This window comes from Centroberyx gerrardi, chromosome 2 (assembly GCF_048128805.1).
Source record: "Centroberyx gerrardi isolate f3 chromosome 2, fCenGer3.hap1.cur.20231027, whole genome shotgun sequence".
NCBI classification, from domain to species: domain Eukaryota; kingdom Metazoa; phylum Chordata; class Actinopteri; order Beryciformes; family Berycidae; genus Centroberyx; species Centroberyx gerrardi.
Window position 1 is genome coordinate 28,549,941 of NC_135998.1, and position 21,323 is coordinate 28,571,263.

At 43.2% G+C, this 21,323-nt stretch overlaps 2 protein-coding genes across 2 annotated transcripts; one reads left to right on the forward strand and one right to left on the reverse strand.

The window, feature by feature from the left end:
* Positions 1–1,185: 1,185 nt before the first annotated feature.
* Positions 1,186–3,318, forward strand: stc1l (stanniocalcin 1, like). Its single transcript, XM_071900739.1, has 5 exons — positions 1,186–1,300; positions 1,615–1,757; positions 1,853–1,960; positions 2,062–2,165; positions 3,024–3,318. Exons 1-5 carry the CDS (start codon positions 1,186–1,188, stop codon positions 3,316–3,318), a joined length of 765 nt encoding a protein of 254 aa, XP_071756840.1.
* A 3,108-nt stretch (positions 3,319–6,426) lies between these two features.
* fgfr1b (fibroblast growth factor receptor 1b) lies at positions 6,427–19,302 on the reverse strand. Its single transcript, XM_071900754.2, has 17 exons — positions 18,906–19,302; positions 15,371–15,511; positions 13,425–13,526; positions 13,072–13,244; positions 12,691–12,814; positions 12,387–12,577; positions 10,818–10,962; positions 10,534–10,724; positions 10,276–10,421; positions 9,907–10,028; positions 9,621–9,731; positions 9,345–9,535; positions 8,400–8,522; positions 8,227–8,297; positions 7,980–8,117; positions 7,135–7,240; positions 6,427–7,044 (listed from the first exon to the last, which is right to left on the reverse strand). Exons 2-17 carry the CDS (start codon positions 15,474–15,476, stop codon positions 6,946–6,948), a joined length of 2,139 nt encoding a protein of 712 aa, XP_071756855.1. The 5' UTR covers positions 15,477–15,511; positions 18,906–19,302; the 3' UTR covers positions 6,427–6,945.
* Positions 19,303–21,323: the final 2,021 nt, after the last annotated feature.

The window sequence follows — 21,323 nt, forward strand, 5'->3', positions numbered from 1 at the left end:
TTTATTCTGGCATGAAATTCCGATAAATGTGTGCGCCAGGGCTTTTATCAAAAGGGCTTTCTACTGCGAGGTTCACGGAGGACGCTGACATGTTTTTTTCTTGCTGCGTTCACAGTGACTGATCAGCGTTTCCACTCGGCCGAGCCACTACACAGGGCAGCGGGGAACGTGACTGGAATTATAACCTCACATATCCGTTTCCCACTTTCAGCTATTTTTAGAAAGCGTGTTGCAGCTGTAAAATTGTCAAACATATGGAACAATTATGCAACAAGTGTCACGCAAAACAAGCCTCACACCGATCTGTTTCTGCTGTGGAAATTGCTCGTTTCATCATGGATAGGTGCCACAGTGTCTTATAGGCCGACAGAATGAGTAGCATTTTTTTAAATCACCTCTTAAAACCTACTTTTATAAACTTTCTTTACGTTATTTTTGTGATATTTTTATCCAGCAGTTTTTTTTGTTTTGTTTTGTTTTTTTTACTTTATTGACTGTTAAAGCACTTTGTAAAGTCTGTTTTTTTAAAAGTGCGGCACAAATAAACTGCTGTTATTATTATTATTATTATTATTATTATAAGGCCTATTATTATTATTATCATTATTATTATTACTAGCTACTATACTATTATTGTCCCTTAGAAAAAAGTAACATGTGAAAAGCCACATTTTCTTATGTAAACATCTGAAATTTCCCATTGACATTTTCACCAGTGAATTGTCCTATTGCATTTGAAATTATACGTTTTCACACGTGAAATAAATATTGACAAATCTAATGGCAGGTGAAAATGTGAAAAAAAAGAAAAAAAAACAGACGTGGGTTTTCACATGTGACTTTTTTGTAAGGAATTATATAGTTAATTTAATTAATATTTTATTATCGGCGTTAAAATCCCCCTGAATAACTGTGAGCGCACGGAAAGCAGTCGAGTCTCCTGGAATGTGGAAATATTCAATTAGGCCGTGGCTTAATTACAGCCTATGAATAAACCATTAATAGCCCCCCTCCTCGGAAATGGCGAGCTCTGATTGGCCGGTCCCGCGCGGACTCAATATAAATACGGGGCTGAGGGACCGTAGCGGGACAGGCAGCAGATCAGCAGCGGGCAGAGAAAAAACCTGGTAAAAAAATAAACCCAACAACAACAAAAAAAAAACTCTGTCCACATCATCAGAGAAAATGCTGGCACGATCCGGTTTGATCCTCCTCCTCGTCCTCGGCACCGCCGGCTGCTTTGAGCTGCTCCCCGAGGAGCCTGCACCCCGCCGGGCGCGCTTCTCTGCGAACAGCCCATGTGAGTAACGTGGTATTTTTAAACGGGGACGTGTTTTATTGCCTTGCGTTTGGCCACTAACTTGTTTGTTTCTCGGGATTTCTTCCCCCTGCTGAAGTGGTTTACTGGATGGAAACTCATAGCGCAGGAATGTTTCTGCCCTTTTCTCTTCCCAGCCAAACTGAAGATGCCTTAGAGGGCTTTTAGGGCTACTGCTAAACTCATTTAACTCCTCTTAAACATAGAATATCTATCTATCTATCTATCTATCTATGAATATCGATGCATATATATTTATGTATCTAAATATCGGTGTGTCTAACTTTGTTTTGCAGCTGATGTGGCCAAGTGTCTGAATGGTGCTGTAGCTGTGGGCTGTGGAGTGTTTGCCTGCCTGGAGAACTCGACCTGTGACACCGATGGGATGCACGACATCTGCCAGCTCTTCCTCCATACAGCTGCTACCTTCAACACTGAGGTCTGTCTCTCTCTCTCTATCTCTCTATCTCTCTATCTCTCTATCTATCTATCTATCTATCGGTCTCTAACCCATGTATGTTTTGTGTTCTGCAGGGTAAGACATTTGTCAAGGAAAGTCTGCGCTGCATTGCCCAGGGAGTCACCTCTAAAGTGTTCCAAACCATCCGCCGCTGTAATGTCTTCCAGAGGATGATTGCTGAGGTACACACACACACACACACACACACACACACACATACACATACACACAGAGACACAATAACCGTCCTCTGGTCTGTGGCTGATGTGTTCGTGTTGCACAGGTCCAGGAGGAGTGTTACAACAGTCTGGATATCTGCACTGTGGCTCGCACCAACCCTGATGCCATCGGAGAGGTGGTGCAGGTGCCTGCTCACTTCCCCAACAGGTGAGTCATAAACACACATTTCGCAGTAATACACAAATAAACGGGGTAAATAAATAATTGGACATTTTCCAGGACTTTAGGAACCGCTGGCCTAAGCCTTGTCCATAGGCTGGTTAAGGAGAGAGCCAAACACTTGGATAGATTTCATTCTGTGCTGGCTGCTGCTGGCAGTGACCATATCTGTATCCATGTGCTGCCATCACATCATTTTCATTCAACCTTTATTTCATTCTCGGAGGACACACTGAGGGTTGGGACGCTCTTTTTCAGTGGTGCCGAGATGGCAAATAAATAGAGTCACAAGCAACAAAAGGGGGGAAAAAAGAAAGAAAGAGAGAAAATAAATAAATAATCAAATAAACAAAAAGGCAATTGCAAAAAAGAGCATCACATAGATTCACGTCAAACAGATGAGAGATATCAAGATATGCACTCTTGATGCACTACCAGTCAAAAATTTGGACCCACCTGATTGAATGTTTTTCATTCTCTTAAAGCCATTTTGATCTAAAGTCTTCTACTTAAATGCTTGAAATGTGTTTCTTAGACAAATATAAACAGTGAAGTTGATCCTATGTATGAATTTCTTTCCAAAGCCTTTGCCTTTCCATCAAGGCAAAGGGCGGCTGCTTTAAAGAATCTAAAATATAAGATAGTTTTGATTTGTTGCACAGTTTTTTTGGTCGCTGCATAATTCCATTTGTGTTATTTCATAGCTTTGATGTCTTTACTGTTATTCTAAAATGTGGAAAATAGTAAAAATAAATAAAAATGTGTGTGTCCAAACTTTTGACTGCTAGTGTATAATTATATTTTGCAGTGTTCAGTGTAAACTAAAGGTTTCTCTTGGCCCTGCAGGTACTACAGCACTCTGCTCCAGTCCCTGCTGGCCTGCGACGAGCAGACGGTGGCGGCGGTGCGGGCCGGCCTGATCTCCCGGTTAGGCCCGGACATGGAGACCTTCTTCCTGCTCCTCCAGAACAAACCCTGCGCCGCCGGGGCCAACGCCGCCGCCCAGAACAACCCCGCCAGCTGGAGGAACATGCCCGTCTTCAACATCCAGCCCAGCCTCCGGGGCCGGGACCCCACCCACCTCTTCGCCAGGAAGAGATCTGTCGACGACAGGGAGAGAGAGTACAAGGGGGAGAAGTAGACACACATGCTTGAGCACATTCCTTCACACACACACACACACACACACACACACACACACACATGCATGTATGCCTTGGATGCCTTAAACACACTGTTTCCACATACACTTACATCTATGCACACTGACACACAGAAACACAAACACATCCTCAGATTATTTTATCATAATGATTACCTGCCAATTGTTTTAGATGGTGATTTGGGGTAATAATTGCTATTTTATATATTATACTATTTGGGATGATACACCTTATCTGTCCAGCGGTTTATGTTACAAGTTCGACCGAGCGAACCTATGTTACAGATCATTTTAAAAGAGGCCTATTACGGTGATTATTATTGATATTTATTTTCTTAAGCAATGTTAATTTATGAAGTCTAGCGTGATGATGAAGAGTTGGCAGAGAATTCGGAGTTCAGAAAGTGCTGCCATGCTGGTCGTGGAGCGCTCCGTGTCTCCTGATGGGGCTGCTGCCCATGTGCTGGTGTTAAGATCATGTATTGCTTAGGGATCGCATGATTGGGTGAGGTTGTATACAGTGTTGAATGAGAGAGTTTACTGTGGCATTATGGGAAGAGCGTGTAAAGATGTCGCATCTGAGACGGTGACCGAGGCGGAAGTCTGGTACTCTGCTGCGGAAGTTGTTCTGTGTTAGAAATAAATGATGTTATACGGATGATTTTGGCTGATGTGATTTTGTTCATGATTTCTCACTGTAAACAAAAATGACTCACAATTCACGACCTGTAATCAAGGTAATGAGAAAATGCTCGAAGAAGAGAGTTTACTTTGACATAGATTCACCAATAAAATCAACAAAATGAATACGATTCTCAACCTTTTTCATATCAAGGACCCACATTTTGTCCACATTAGGGCCACAAACCCCCATTTGATGAGATTTTGAGATCTGAGAACATTTTTATTGTTAGATATGATTTTGTCCAGAATTCCATGACTATCTGTATTGTAGGTAGAGAGATAACAGAGAAACTATGATCAAAACAGTCATTCTTCTACATTCTCTAATTGTGTTCACTTCTTATAAATTAAATAATGGTGAAGTTTAACAATTCATCAGTTTGCTGGGGACCCCGTGGAACCCCCTCAAGGACCCCTGGTGGTCCCCGGACCCCACGTTGGGAACCACTGGTATAGACGAATAACTCCGTCACTGTATTGGCTCATGATAGACTTAATTTATGCGGTTCATAGAACAAGCCACTAGGGGGCGTGCTTGTACATGAAAATCCCTCAGTATTCTGTGCTTTCTCAAAGACTTCATTTGCCTCTCCAGTCTTTCCTCTCTGCTCCAAACTAGTTCATAGTTTTACCAGCGCTGCGCAAATCATAAGAAAAACATCTGCGCTTGGAACCAAGGACATTTCCAATTTGACTACTTTCTCCTGAACTTCTCCTCTTGAATAGGAGAAGTTTAGGACAGACACTGCAGCACAACAGCAGTGTCCCATCCACTGAGAGACTGTGCTATGAACCGGACTCTCTTTCATGCCCAATCAGATCGCACGATGGCGTTGCTGCTGATGATCACGGCTGCAACGAGCGGCTTAGTGTGCATTTCCAAGAGAAAATCTGCACCATTGGCTCATAGCTCCAATCAAACGTCCAAAGAATGACCAAAGAAGAGGTAAAAAAAAAAATCAAAAATCTATGTAACACAGTGAACATTTTAGCACACAGTACAAGAGAGCAAACACCACTAGAGAGAAAGGCAGCGAGGGCGACACACACACCCAGCACTAATAGATATTGACACAGATGACGAGAGACACCCCTAAAATAGACCCATTGCGCTTTTATGAGGTGTAAATATCTGTAATAGCCCCTGGTGTTTGCTCAGGCTTTTTGGCTTGGTAGGGGAGGTGTGGTTCGTGACACCGTGGCGGATCCTAGTACCTCCGATGTCTCCGTCGGCCATCTGTCCCGGGTGTTGGGGGGGGGGGGGGAGGGGGGGGACGGCTGGCCCATAATGGCTCCTCACCTCAGTGTAATGGCCCATTAACTCCCATAGGGCCAGGGAGAGAGAGAATGAGCCTCCCCTATGACGACGAACCACACCGGCACCTACTGTAGAGGGTTGTTTACTTCTTCCAGCAACCCAGCAGGGAGGCTTGATAGCTCTCCCACTAAAACCAGGTATATGCGAGTGTGTGTTAAGGTGTCACAATGGGGCAGATGGCTCCGTTAACAGCCCTCATTTCCAGGAATTAGAGCTGTTAAATAGCAGGCCCTAAGAAAACACACACCGCTCAGCATGTTGACCGGACGTACCCGGATTGGATTTGTGTCAGAAATCGTTGGAGAGAGCTGTTCTGCGGGAGCATGATTCCGAATGAAAGGAAAAAAAAAAAAAAGGGCCTTCTCTGGAAATAATTCAGGTTTTCAGGGAAGCCGGCGATCTCAGAGGAGCGATTGGATGGGATGAGAGGAAGGAGAGGAGGAGAAGAGTGGAAGCCAGAGGCCGTTATGAATGCTGAAGTGCAATGATTCCCCTGATTCAGTCTTGTATGCGCTTCAAACAAAAAGCATTGCAAAGCGGTTAAGTATTTGTACTGTCAGCCAGAGGCTAAACTGGGAATAAAATGTCACAGACAGAAACAGATGATGCACGGACACAGGAGTCCGCTGTCATATGTAACAAAACATTTCCTCTGTTACCTCTCCATTGGAAAGGAAATGTTGCTTCGAGCTCTGTGGATCACCAGAAAACAAGCCAAGAGGCTGTCAACTGGGAGGAAAGTGTGTGTGTGTGTGTGCGTGTGTGTGTGTGTGTGTCAGGAAGCCACTCTCTTGTGTGGGGTCCAGATCTCTGTGATAGATGGAGCAAAGGCACCGGCCAAGCTTCTCTTCCCACCATCAATCTCCCTCTGTCCAACACACACATATTCAAAGGCTGCTCTGCGGAGTGGATGTTTCCTGTTGGATGCAGCGGGACTTGTCCTTTACCTCCTCCTCCAAGGCCCCTCTACACACACACACACACACACACACACACACACATGCTTCCACTGTCCCTCAGTCTGAATGTCTTATTTTTCAAACCTCATGTTTTTCACTCTTCAGCACAAAACATCTGAACCCAAGGAAAAATTAAAACTGATTTTTAATACTGTTAATCTGTACTCATACACATTCAACTAAAAGCATCCTCTGTAATTGTAGGCTGTATTCAACTGGTGGTTAAGTGCAATGCTGTTGTACTGGACACTGGAAAACACTGGCATTATCTTTGGCAACATTACAAAAAAACATAATTTACAATATTCAGAATCAGAACATTATTAATGGAAATTACCAGAGCACAAACGCAATGGGCAGTACAATATAGTCGCCAAACTATATGTTCTATCATTCAATAAGCTCAGTCTTTACACCCTTTATAATAGAGATGGTCTGGGTAGAAGTGTGCAAGCTGCTCCCTGAGGCCTTGCTGGGAGACGGACAGTCCGGCCCGGGACAGCTGGTCTTCACATCACTGCTGCCCGGCCTTTAAGACTGCTGTAAGGCTACAGCTTGTTTCTCCACTCGTCCGTCCATCTGTCCGTCCGTCCTCTGGAAACTGGGGAAAAGGTGGTCCAGGAAAAGGGAGGTCCCGGGAAACCCTTACGTGGAGCTGCAGGAATGGGCCGAGGCAGAGGAGCTGTAGGTGTCCGAGCCCAGCGGAGAGTACTGGACCAGAGGGATGGACAGGTCTAGGTACTCCTGGAGAGAGAGAATTAGGAGGTTTAGTATCGATATTCGTGCATATTTTACTGAAATGTTGATGAATGTTCCTCTAAAACAACACATTACCTGGTTAGCCATGAGAGAAAGAGTGCGGTCTAAATCTTCTACCAGCTGTTGGAACGTGGGTCGGCGAGATGGGACAGCGTGCCAGCAGTCTCTCATCATCAGGTACCTGGCAAAACACAGCACAGTGTTATAGATGGAGAGGGGTTGTGTAAACAGATAAGGGCCTGTGTGTGTGCGTGTGTGTGTCAAGGATCAGTTGAAATTCCCATGTCGATATTTTATTGATTTAAAATACTTGACCTTTGGTTATTTAAAATGTAGTCTAGTGCAAGACGCCAGTAACACTTTATTTTCGGGGTCCGCAATTTCCTAATAATTTCCTAGAAAGTAACTGCTAATTTCTTAGGAAGTTCCCTGGAAAGAACCATTAAATTATGTACTAATTATAGGGAAATTACAGAAAGAGTTCAATGGTAGTTGGTTAAGTACCTCCAATTTCTTCTGTTGTTATATTATATAATTATATGAATAATGACTTGGTTTACCAAATTGACCTCTGCCTATTATTTTTCTAATAAATAGTTTATAGTTTTGCAGTTCTTTCCAGGATTTTCTTTTAGAAATTGCCACCAGACTGCTTACATTTTCTATATAACTGCTACATAATTTCATGGTTCTTTCCAGGAAACTTCCTAAGAAATTAACAGTTCCTTTCTTAGGAAATTGTGGACCTGGAAAATTAACCATTAATTTTTTTATTCTTGACTGCAAGAACTTATATATAATCTAAAATGTCAAAACGACTGCTCCTTATTCATTTAAAAGCTACATTTCAATGACAGAAAGATGTACACTATCACCCGACCCTAGTGTGTGTGTGTGTGTCTGTGTGTGTGTGTACTCACAGCTCTTGAGTGCATGCGGAGGGTCTTTCCATGCGGTGTCCCTCCTTTAGCAGCTTGAAGAGCTCCTCCACAGGAACGCCGGGGTAAGGAGAGCCCCCTAGGGTGAAGATTTCCCACAACAGCACCCCGAACGACCACCTGCAACACACACGAACAAGTATTAGAAAAACACATAACTTTCTAACAAAGACACACATGCATCTAAATGACAAAAATGTTAATTATGAACTTGGCGAGTAAGACTCACACATCACTTTGGTGTGTGTAGATGCGGTCAAATAAAGCCTCCGGCGCCATCCACTTCACTGGCAAACGACCCTGGAAGAACATTCAACTGTCAACCACCAACCATCTGCCCATCCCAAACATCTCATCACTTCACCCCGAAACTGATATACTGTATCTATCTATCCTGCTTACATTAGTGGTCTTCTTGTAGTAGTCAATGTGGTGGATGTCTCTGGCCAGGCCAAAATCGGCTATCTTCATCACATTGTCTTCTGTGACCAGCACGTTCCTGGCTGCCAGGTCTCTGTGAATACACTGCAACACAGACAGGAGGGGTTCATAGCAGCCATATATGAGTAATTAGCAGAGTAATTAGAAATTAGTTAGAGATCTTAAAGGAATACACTGTGTTTTTGGGAGATTGGCCTGTTGGTGAACCCATTAAGTGATAAGAACATAGACACCAAAGTCATCCATGTGTCCCCGGTAGATCATTAGCTCTGGTGCTCCATGCTAACACTTTAGCATAAACTATGTTGAGAGATAGTAGGTCACTAGCATTATCTAAAGTAAGAAGACTGACCTTTTAGTAATAAAATGTTTGTTTTTTATTATTATTTATTATTATTTTATTATTATATTAGATTCATACATTTTAAAATTTAAATATCATTATTTCAATATGGCTGATGTAACCAGATTTATTTTTGGATCTATTTCTATTTTATAGTGATTTTTAGCTGTACACAGTCTCCCATCACCCTCCACCTTCACCTCCCATGGAAACAGAGAAAATATTCCCTGCTACTTCAAAACAGCAGGTTATTTTTAGATCATATTTTGTATACATTTTATCTCCACCACAAAACGTGTCCACATATCATTTAAAATTGTGTATCATTTATTTTTAGTATTCTAATTTTTTCACTTTTGAGGTAATGCTAATAACCTACTATCACTCAACATAGTTTATGCTAAAGTGTTAGCATGAAGCACCAGAGCCAACAATCTATCAGGGACACATGGATGATTTTGGTGTCTGTGTTCTTATCACTTAACAGCTAAGTTGACCAACGGGACAATCTCCCAAAAACTTTGTGTATTCCTTTAAATGCCTACATGTAAAAGCCCACTGACCTTCTTTGAAGCCAGATAGGCCATTCCTCTAGCCACCTGGTACGCAGCAGAAACCAGCTCCCTGATCTCCAGATTACCCAAGGAAGCCTGCCTCGGGCCGCTCCAGTACTCCAGACCGACCGGTCGACGAGCGCGGAGGTACTCCCTCAGATTGCCCTGTGAGGCATATTCCACGACCACATACAGAGGGCCTGGGGCAGAGAGGGAAACACACTTAGCTTCAGCATAGGACACAAATCACCGCTCCTACGCATAACACACGATCCACACACTTACCATCTTGTGTGCAGGCTCCCAGCAGGTTGATGATGTTCTTGTGTTTGCCGATCATCTTCATCATTTCCATTTCAGAAATCAGGTCGGACAGGTCCTTCTCTGTGGCATCCGCTGCACAATGGGAATATTTGACATTGGGAATATTTGACATTAGGTTCATGTTCAAACAATAAAATGATTTCTCTCTTAGTTACAGATCCATACAAACACCTATCTACAGGTGTATTTATAGTAGGTGAGAGACTAGTGTTACGTCATTTAGATTATTATGGTATGTGCCTCTCACCTTTGAGCATCTTGACAGCCACCTTGCTGAGGCGTGTGGGCTTATTTTTGTCAATCCCTACAGCCTCAGCCAGCACCACCTGACCAAAACAGCCCTCTCCAAGAGGCTTCCCCAAGGTCAGCCTGAGGAAAACATACCGGAACACGTTAGGCAGTATTCACTATGTTTTGATTTCAAAGCATTACACATGTGAGATTGCCGATACAGAACTTTTCCTTGACTGCAGTGGTACCGGTATACTGTAGATCAGTGGTTTTCAGCCGTGGTCCATGCAGAGTCTGCAGGTTTTCATTCCAATCAAACACCACAGCAGCTGACCGTGGACCATGACTGAAACCCACTGTTATAAATGGTTATGGGCTGTAGTACCTGTCACGCGGCAGCTCCCAGAGAGGATCATGGGGAAGCTCATACTCCGACACCCCTGCCAGGATGGTGGTGGCTGCGCTGGAGAGACGGGACTGACGCATCAAACACATCCCCGACTGGAGGGAGGATGAGGACTCAATGGACACCTACACAGGCAGAGAAGAAGAGCATGTTTGTACGTTATGTGGGTCTTTGCAGCATCAATGCTAAGTCAGAGGGAGGGGGAGACAGGGACAGAGACAGATAGAGACATGTTACCTGTCTCCTGAGGGGGATACTCTTGGCTAGTTTTTGGACAGCCAACTGGCTGTTGAAGTCACACTTCTTTGGGGCGCAGCAGAGCCGGCAGATGATTGCTATGGCAGCGAGGATGACGATGATGAAAAAGCCAAAGCAATAGATGAAGATCTCCAAGTAGGTCTGAGAAGGCACCGGGGACGGGGGCAGATCTGAGAGGGGGACGAGATACTTTTTAGTAGTATAAAGCATTATATTAACGTTTTTTGTTTATTTTTTGACATTTTCTGCATATCTTAGCATACCTTGAATTACAGTGAGCCATGCTGAATGGTGGGAGACTCCAATAGAGTTTCCTGCCAGGCAGGTGTACACTCCTGCATCATCCACAGTTACGTTCTTCAGGGTCAAAACCTCCATTTCCTTGTCTGTTGTGTTCAAACCTGCAGTCTGAGACAAAGACAAATGTAAGAGTGGAGGTGTTCATTAAACTCAGCAAGGACATGCCTTGAGTATAGATAACTAGGTACCAATCGTATCACATCTACACTACTGAGCACCACAAAATGTTCACACTTTTGCGACCAACTTTAGGAATACAACTTAAACTAAATAAATAAATAAATAATTGGAAAAATCCCATGTTCCCTTGTTATATTCATTGGATTCAGCTTTTCTTGTGATTGGCAAAGCAGCATGGTGAGTACATAATACATGCAAGGCCCTTGGCGACATGCCAGACACAACAACCACACTGCCTGAGTGTGTCTTCCATCACGATTCCACAACACATCATAGATGTGGTTTTACTTTATAAAAACACACTCTGTCAAAGTGAAATGCAACCAATGCCATGCAATATCAAAAGAGGCTGACTCGACCACAGCCAGTGATGGTTGTAACAAATACTTCTCACTTTGCACTAGCTTACTCCATACAAAGTTATGAAGTACTAACATTTTTAGTCTACACCAGGACGTTAACTTAGTTTTGCATAGCCATAGCTTTCTCAATATTTTTTAGTGCGGTCTAACCTAGAGATAACCTAGCTACCTTGTCAATGTGACAGCTTCCTGACATCCACCCTAGCAGAAGCCTGGTGTTGAAAGACACAGCGGGACCTTTCCAGCTGTGTTTGACTTCCACATTCTATATGATTCCCCAAGCATTTGTTTGATTCATTAGATCAGGAGTGGACAACCATTCAATGATAAGCATATAACTATATGCTAATGCAAGCATGGATTAAGTTCATAATTTCCTAACCATAATAAATAATACATTCTGCCTCATGGCTAATTAATGGCTAAATAATCTAATCTATAATAATATTATAATGGTCAGAGTCTAATCACAGTCCAAAGGAGTATACAGTCTCGCTTGAATTAAATCTAATTAAATTGTTGCTTGGAGGACATGGGTAAAAAGACATTACCCTTAAAAAACAAGAACAAATTCGACATCCAGTATTGAGAAACCTAGTCCATTTTGAAGTGCTGTATCAAACATTTGGTTGATAAGATTAGGCCCATTCTCACAAATTAGTGGCATTGGTTGCAGTGATGCAAAAATTTAAGGAATTGAATTGTTGGTAAAAAAAAAACAATGTGACATTACCTGTCTATTTTGGTCAGAAATCTTCATTCACATGATACATATTACCATTACCATATACATGAATTAATTTTGTAATGACATAGTAATTGCTATGAAAATCAGAAAGATTTAGAAAGATATTTAAAAGAATTCAATTTAAGAAAAATTTAAGGCTGAAAAGCTTTCATGCACACAGGCACTACATTTTTAAAAACAATACTGTTTGGTACAAATACAAGCTATTAACACAGGTGTTTCCAAATAATACATGTACATACCTTCAGAACACGGACATAAGGAAGACCGTCTGGTCCCACTCTGGTGCCATTGACAGTGATATGTTTGAGCCACTGGATGTGCGGTTGGGGGTCACTGAATACTCGGCACACAAACTCCACATTACTACCAACAACAGCAGTTCGATTGGCTGGAAGACCTGCCTGGAGGATTGGTCTGTGTGGGGAACGCTCTAGAATAAAAAAAATAAAATCAAATAACAAAATTTAAAAGAGCTAAGTTGCAACATGTATATGAATATAATGTACATAGACCCTTTTAAAATGCATTGATAAGCACTCTTACCGACTACATCCAGCAGGTAGGTGTGTTTGAGACTGCCGTATTCGTTCTCCACCACACAAGTGTAGTTACCTTCATCAGATGGAACCACCGACTCCATTATTAGAGTCCACATGTGGTCTCTGATCTGAAAAGTTGAGAGAGAGAGAGAGAGAGAGAGAGAGAGAGAGAGAGAGAGAGAACTGGTTGTTAAAATCAGTTGCGGTGTTCCACAAGGTTCAATGCTAGGACCTCTAAAGTTTCCTTTTTTATCTACTCTTAAGGATCATGGTATGCTGCAAAATTATACATGGCTGTTATTAAAGACACAGGAAATGTGAAAGTCTTTTCTTTTATATGAACTCTCTTGTTTTCTCTTGATTATTTTCTCAAACAGAAACGCACCTTGAATCCTCCGATCCGTTGGTCTTTCCGGAACTCTCGCCCATTCTTGTACCAGCGCAGGGAGGGGATGGGGTTCCCGGTTGCTTGGCATCGGAACTTAACCGTCTTACTAGCGGGAACGGCATGGAGCTGCTTTTCCATTTTCATTGGCATTATCCACTGAGGGGCCAAGGCTGAGGAGGGAAAAGGAGAAATCCAAAGAGACAGACAAAGACAAATATATAATTACAATCATTTGTGTTTACGGTCGTTCAAGTTTTCATTACAAAAGCATTGCAAACTCAAGCAGAGGAACAGAGAGAAAGCCAGAGAGATAGTAGAAAGTAGAGGTCATACATAAATTTGGAGCTTACGTTGGAGCTTTTCGTTGCTGGTTGACAATTCATTTGAGAGTTTGTTTTCCTCTGAGGATGACTCATCATCATCTTCATCTTCAGACGATTTAACCGTATCAGCTGAAAAAAGAGAAGTTAGATGTTCAAAAGTGGTCAAGAACAACTGTGTTTTCGTGTGCTTTCGTGTGTGTGTGTGCATGTGTGCAAACAGGAAAGGCCAACACAAGGCTTCTCACTGGGAGTCCGGGATGCTCCTTCCGAGAGACAATGAAAACAGCTTACAGATTAACCTCTGACCTCTCACCCCAGCTCATTGAGAGAGGTCACTGTGAATGAGGCTTTCAGCTCTCCTATACTCAACAACCCAGCAGACAGAAGCTGTTGCCACAGCACAGTGCTACACCCGACCACTTCCGAAACTTCAGAGACCTCCTCCCTATCTGCCCTGGCCATTAACAGCCTTCTTAACACTCCCAACAACACAGCAATCCCTCCAGCTATATCCTGCTAACTTTAAGCTATTTTGGAACAAAGACAGGGTGAGGGTGGGTAGAAGAGGGGCGCAATGCAAAAACAACCCAATAGAAACATGTAAGGAAAAACTGTAAAACCCTGTATTGTGGTATGGAGAATATAGATTATGGTAAATATGCAACCACTGGTAAACACATCAAACAGTTTATAGGTAGTGTAACTGGTTAGACTGGGTTGGGTTTTTGGGATGCATTTTTTTTTTATTGGGGGTTTTGGTACAAAACATACACCTTCTCTATAGATTTCCTCCAAAGCATACTAAAATATATACATATAGGCATATCCATGCAAATACACACACACATATACACACATATACATACATATACATATACATGTATACACATATACATACGCATACACACACATGGTCACACCTATACACATAAATAAAATATTTGAATGGTGTATGAAAATCTCCAAAAACAAGAACTAAAGGAATATTTTATGTTTAACTATAGATGGGGCTGGGGGGATTATACCCAGTCCCAAAAAACTGGAGAGTGGAGGGAGGGAAGTGGTTTGAATTCAAAGAGCTAAACCTTCATTTGGAAGAATAGAACTGAGCGAGGTGGGAAATTGAAAGCAGGCTTTGTTTATGGAAAAAAAGACTGCAGCAGAGAAGTTAAATTTGATGTGTTCTTGACTGAGAGAAAAACAAGAATTTATGGGCTCAAAAACAACAGTATCACATACACTTGCGCTCAGCTGGAATCCAGATGGTTGGAGCAAAAAAGCAAGCAAACACACACACACACACACACACTCGGGGGGTATATACATGCACATGCACACACCCAAACACACACACACTCACTCACTCACAGGAAGAAATAGGAAAGTGAAGGCTTTCTGAAAAGAGCTGCTTGTGTTTCTGCTGAGTTGATTACCCACAACGAGTCTGACCGGCCTTAACACCCGGCTCCAGGACTGTGTCTGTCTGTTTCTGTGCCCCGAGTGTCTGGACAGGATATACAGACCATAACCAGCGCACTGAGCGCCAAGCCTTGGTTTCACCATGAAAAATCCCTTTAACCAGTTTCAGATGCTTCAAAGCCAAAAACAGCCAAACCTTAAAAAAGTCAGTTTCCCATTACAGAAATTTGCTCATTGGAAAGTTTTATAACCTTTTATATAACATAGCGTCCTACGACTTAAAACAAGTTGCTCACTAGTCCAGTGCTGTGCCTCAAAGCAAAGTGGTTTCATGGGCCTAAAATGCCATGACCACAGCCGAAACCAGACATGAAAGGGCCTCGCAAACAAAAGAAAGGAGGAAAACCCATACACATATCCACACCACAACAAGCCTAGTATGACTTTGAACTTTGTCAGTCCACATAGGACAGGCAAAAGGCACATGCACACACACACATGAAATCCTCCTTCAAAACAGTTGCCACGAGACATGTTCCTGCAGAATGCCTCACCTGTGTCCGTGTCCTCTGTGGCTGGTCTGGACTGGGTTGGAGGTAACTGGACCAGTAGAACCAGCAGGAACCAGAGCAGCAGCAGCAAGCAGCGGGATGAAAACATTGTGTCTGTAGAGAGAGACCACTCTAACACATCGACTTACTGTAACTTCCACACTGGGAACACACTGCAACAGAAAGAGAGAGGGGGGGGGGGAGGGGGGTGAAATTGGAGGAGGTACTAAGGACAGCACAATAAGACTCAAAATAAGAGAAGAAGCATGTGACACATTCTAAGGTGTCTCTTTTAACAAGTAGGAAATGGGAATGACCCCTACCAGCCCCCCAACCCCCCATCAGACCAGCTCAATCCTGCCCTTCTCACCCCCCCCAGCCTTGCTCCACACACCATGCTACCCTACATTGTTTTCTCACCCTCCCAGACTGCTCACACTTCTGCAGCTGTTTCTTCCGGAGGGAAAGAGACGGTGATACGGGCCCATAAGGTTTTGGCACTCAGAGTCTTGTCCCCCCCCCCACCCCCCACCCCCCATTAGCTCATCTGCAACGACTAAATATCTGTCAAGTGTCAAACATAACATCGCTGCGGTGAAGCAAAATTGGTTTCACACAAAGGCGGATAGAGATAGACCCACTCCCACCGAACCATAGCATAGAACACCATTTGCTCCGTGTTTATCGTCATGCCAGTGTGAAAAGGCTTTCCGCTGCAAACACATTATTTTGGTGCGGCGGCGATGGAGGCAAAGAGTTTCAGATTTCAGCTAGAGAAGGGCAGTAAAGGACAGTAAATGCTTTAAAACACTCTGTAACGTCATCCTCTTATGGGCCTCATAAACAAGATGAACACTAGTTGGCTGGCATTGCCGAGCCCTCGGCTTGTACATCTTGGCGCTCTGAGAGCCAGGACATTACAGAGGACGAGTGCTGCAGACCCTCCAGCTACTAACAGCCAGCCACACTGGAGCCATCTCATTACGCACACTGTCCTTCAGCTATATGCTGGATATGCAAGGGTGAGTGTGTGCGTGCACGTGCATGCGACCGTAAGTATGATGTGCATAACAGTAGAGTGTGCCGGGTTTATGAAGACATAATTAATACATTACACACACACACACGCACTGACGCCAGCAGTAACTCAGCTCCGCACTAATGTTTAAGAGTCTCTTAAATTAATGAGTCTGTGTGTGGATTTATGGGTTTTATGGCTCCGAGTCTCAGGCTGCTACATCTGACATCCCCTTATACTTATATCCCCAAAATTAAAACTATATGTTTCTCTTGTTCTTGCTCGACACACTAGCTCAAACTCTATACAACTCTTTCAGACACAACTTAGGGAAATATGGTGGTGCTCCCAGAAACTAGAGGTACTGAAGCCTCCCTCCCTCCCTTCCTCCCACACACACAAACACAAACACACCCAGCAAACATTTTGAATAGATGTTGATGCAACATCCTGCACCAACGTGTAAATATAGTGCCAAAATGGAAGGTGTAGTTGTACATAGCTATGCCTTGTTTTGTGAAAGCTGGTCCTCTTTCTGATATCAGTCCAAAAACAGTTTCCAAAGACATTTTAATATGATTTTTTTTTACCGTGCCATGCAATGTAATCTAAGGGGTTGGACTTGGCCACCTCCTGACCTCACCATCCGTCAAATGCTTGCTGGGTATACACACACACACACGCACACACACACACTCACCCAAAGGAGCTGAGTGTAAGGAATGGAGTGTCTCGTTAGTTCTTCCGAAATGATTTCCCCTTTTCCCCAAACTCATCCCTCCCATCCTCTCTAATGCACTCTATCCATCTCTCTCTCTCCCTCCCTCCCTCTCTCTCTCTCTCTCTCTTTCAACCCGCTCACCCTCTCTGCTTAACGTCCCATCCTGAACCCCTCACCTACACACCAGATTCTGCAGCAGGCTGGCAGCTCTGCTAGAATAGCTGTCATAGTGACAGAACCAGTACAGGCCCACGCTACCATAACATCCATCCATCTGAGCTGGAAAACAGGTGAGTGCCAAAGAGAGAGAGACCATGCTAACACTCTGGAGGCAGCATATAACTCCTGGAGGGTGGATCAAACTTAGGAGACATGCAGGATAAGCCTTTAGAAGAAGAGGAGAGTCGAGGGATGTGAGTGGGGGTAGAGAAAAAAAAGGGCTCTGCTTTTTCAAATTGAAATGGACTTTAACTGGCCGGAGTCTGGCTGAGCATCTCAAATGAGGAAGTTTGAGGAATATTGGTGGAAGTGAAAGTGATCTCAGAATGAGAATAAATAATGATATAATAGGAGTAGGGATGAGATGATATATCTAAATTCAATAGATCGCAATACAAATATGTGACAATATGTATCGTGGGGCAGAAAAATGAATCGCGATATTAGCTCCATTTTATTCTGCTGTAGTAATCACAAATGAGATGGCTTGCCCTTCACAATTTCAAAAGCTCTCCATCCAAATTATATTATTTGCACTTTCTAATGATATTTTTAAATTGTTGTTTACATTCTAGCAAGCCAATGGCATTGCTAGAAAGATTTGTGGCTCAGAAATAAACATAATTCTGCACAGTCAGGCTTTGTTGTCACTGAACTTTTATTTATTACATCATATCGTGATTGTATCGAATCATGAGCCCCATATCGCGTCGAATCCTATCTTGAGATAAGCATATCCCTAAATAGTAGGTTTAGATTATGGCTATTTGCTTGGAGCCATTTGGGACAAATACACTGTAAAGGCTCTGAGCCAGAGTTAGATATGGGAAGGCTCTGGGGAAATAAAGTGAGTAAGACCCGCACGCACGCTCAACATATTTCAACCCCACACCATGACACCACTAATAGGGATGATTTAAAGGCTGGGCCTTGCGGAGACGGATTACTATCGAATCACTGTGACAGTAACCCTGCCCTGTAAAAGTCTCATTATCCACACTGCTGCTGGGAAATGACAGGGCAGGAGAGTGGGCACGGTATGCTGGAGCCACTAGTCAAACATGAGGGCTGTGTATGGCCTATTCTGAGAATCAAGGTGCAGCTGTTTTGCAGAATATGGGAATAACAGACGAATTAACATATTTAGCTCGGAAAGAAGGCAAAAATCAGAGATCACAAAGTTGACTGTATGAGTAAAAGCTCGGTCACTGGCTGGTGGATGAGCTGTTGGATAATTCATAGTCTACTAACTATGGGTTCAAATGATTCACATGAAGAAGAAGAGGGGTTTACACGAAGTCATTCTGAGGCTGTTTTAGATTAGAGAGCAGAGATTTGCTCGTGATCTCCTGGAATCTTAACCGTTAATTTAAACCACTATCCCTAATTGTATCATTTTCAGTCTCCCTAAACAATACGTGTAAAAAAAAAACAACAACCAGAGGATAGAACGGCAAACAGCCTGCAAAAGTGTCCCGTGCAACGAACTGCAAGAAAGTCCACGGTGCAAGAGAAAAAGCCCTGAAAGGGAACGAAGTTTACATACGACACATTATCATTTTGCAGGAGAGAAACTTTACTGCAACCTTACCTGTTTCACTTCTTTCAGTTACGCAAAGACGTGAAGTCGAAGCGGACAAATGAAACCTTTAACACGCTACTTGTAAACAGCTGAAGTCGTGTGTCGCGCGCTGTCCCGGGGAAATAAAAGCCAGTGAACGCAAATGTGGAACGAGTCTCCTCAGGCTAGCTTCCAAAGCAGACAGGTTATGTCTTCATGTTGTTATATCACGCATACACACGCGTTTCAGCGGCTCGAAGACATCTTTGCTAGCAGAAAAAAAAATCGGCGGTGTACTCCAAAACGAGCGTCTCTCCCCCCCTCGAGAGAAAACGTGGGAAAAGTGCAGTTCATTGACGGTATTGTCTCAATATAGTCGTACAGAGGAACGCCTACAGTGGGAGTTTCCCTCCTACTAAGTAGTAACCCCCCCACGTAAAGCCTCCTAGTCCCCCCACTCGATTAATGCCCCCAATTCCATTAATTCATTGACTCCATTTTCCGAGTGGCGCAATCCGGCCGCTTGCACGGACCTCCCCCAGGAAATCTTTAGCGTGTGTGTGTGCGTGTGTGTGTGTGTGTGTGTGTGTGTGTGTGTGTGTGTGTGTATTTGTGTGTGTTAGACGGGCTGAAAGAAAAAGTTGTCCTCTCCCTCCTTCTTGCAGGAGCAGGAAAGGGATTTCCTCTCCTTTTAAATTCCTGCAGTGATAATGGTCTAGCCTCTTACTTTCATTTGTTTTCATTGGATTAGTCAGGTCGTGGATTGAGGATTAGGCAATTAACTCCATAGGTTACACCGCATAGGCATTTTTAAACCGTTAAGCCGTGTGTGAAGTAGGCTGGTTTGCATGTGTGTGTTGTGGATGTTTAACAGTACTGCATGTGTATTAAAGTGTTATAACGTTGAGTTAGTGTGTGTGGGTGTGTGGGTGTGTGTGTGCATAGAGAGTTCCTGAATTTCTCTGTATCGCTTCCTGTGATCATAATCAACTGTTTACTTAGACCAGACCAAAGTCAAAGTGTTTTATTTATCAAATGCACAGTATCACACAAGGTCATTCTGAACAATAAAATTCTTAGGACAAGGCAAGGCAACAACTACGTAGTAGGTATAAGAAAAATATTTAAAAAAAGAAAAATATTAAATATTAAATGTTAGAGGGCTGAAAGAAAAAGTTGTCCTCTCCCTCCTTCTTGCAGGAGCAGGAAAGGGATTTCCTCTCCTTTTAAATTCCTGCAGTGATAATGGTCTAGCCTCTTACTTTCATTTGTTTTCATTGGATCAGTCAGGTCGTGGACTCAGGATTAGGCAATTAACTCCATAGGTTACACCGCATAGGCATTTTTAAACCGTTAAGCCGTGTGTGAAGTAGGCTGGTTTGCATGTGTGTGTTGTGGATGTTTAACAGTACTGCATGTGTATTAAAGTGTTATAACGTTTAGTTAGCGTGTGTGTGTGTGTGTGTGTGTGGGTGTGTGTGTGCATAGAGAGTTCCTGAATTTCTCTGTATCCTTTCCTGTGATCATAATCAGCTGTTTATTTAGACCAGACCAAAGTCAAAGTGTTTTATTTATCAAATGCACAGTATCACACAAGGTCATTCTGAACAATGAAATTCTTAGGACAAGGCAAGCAACAACTATGTAGTAGGTATAAGAAAAATATTTTAAAAAAGAAAAATATAAAATATTAAATGTTATAAGAGTCACAAATAAAGGCAAAGATATCAAAGTACAGCAGTTCCAGAGCCAGTAAGAAGGGCAATATGGACAGTAAGAATAAGAGTATTAAATATTATAAGGAGTATTAAATATTATAAATATAAAGTGTAGGAGTGCTATTCTGTGGGTGAGTGTGGGGGAGGAGGAGTAGGAGGAGATCCCTGGCCTGGGCCTTTCGCACCTGCTTTTCCTACCCATTGAGGTGATCATGTGATCAATGTGAGCACTGCTGGTTGAGAAGCCTGATGGCCTGGGGGTAAAAACTGTTTGTGAGTCTGGTAGTCCGTGCCCGGATGCTTCGGTAACGTCTACCAGACGGCAGCAGCGAGAACAGTTCACGGCTTGGGTGGCTGAAGTCCTTTATGATTTTCCGTGCTTTCCTGAGGCATCGTGTGTGGAATATGCTTTGCACGGTGGGGAGGTGGCAGCCAATGATGCGCTCCGCTGTCTTCACCACCCTCTGGAGGGCCTTACGATCAGCAGCGGAGCAGCTGCCGTACCAGGTGGTAATGCAGCCAGTGAGGATGCTCTCAATGGTGCACCTGTAGAAGTTGGTGAGAGTTTTGGCAGACATTCCAAACTTCTTGAGTCTCCTCAGGAAGTATAGGCGTTTTTGGGCAGTTTTTACTACCGCGTCCGATTGTCTGGACCAGGAGAGGTCATCACTGATGAACACACCGAGGAACTTGAAGCAGGAGACTCTCTCCACCTCAGC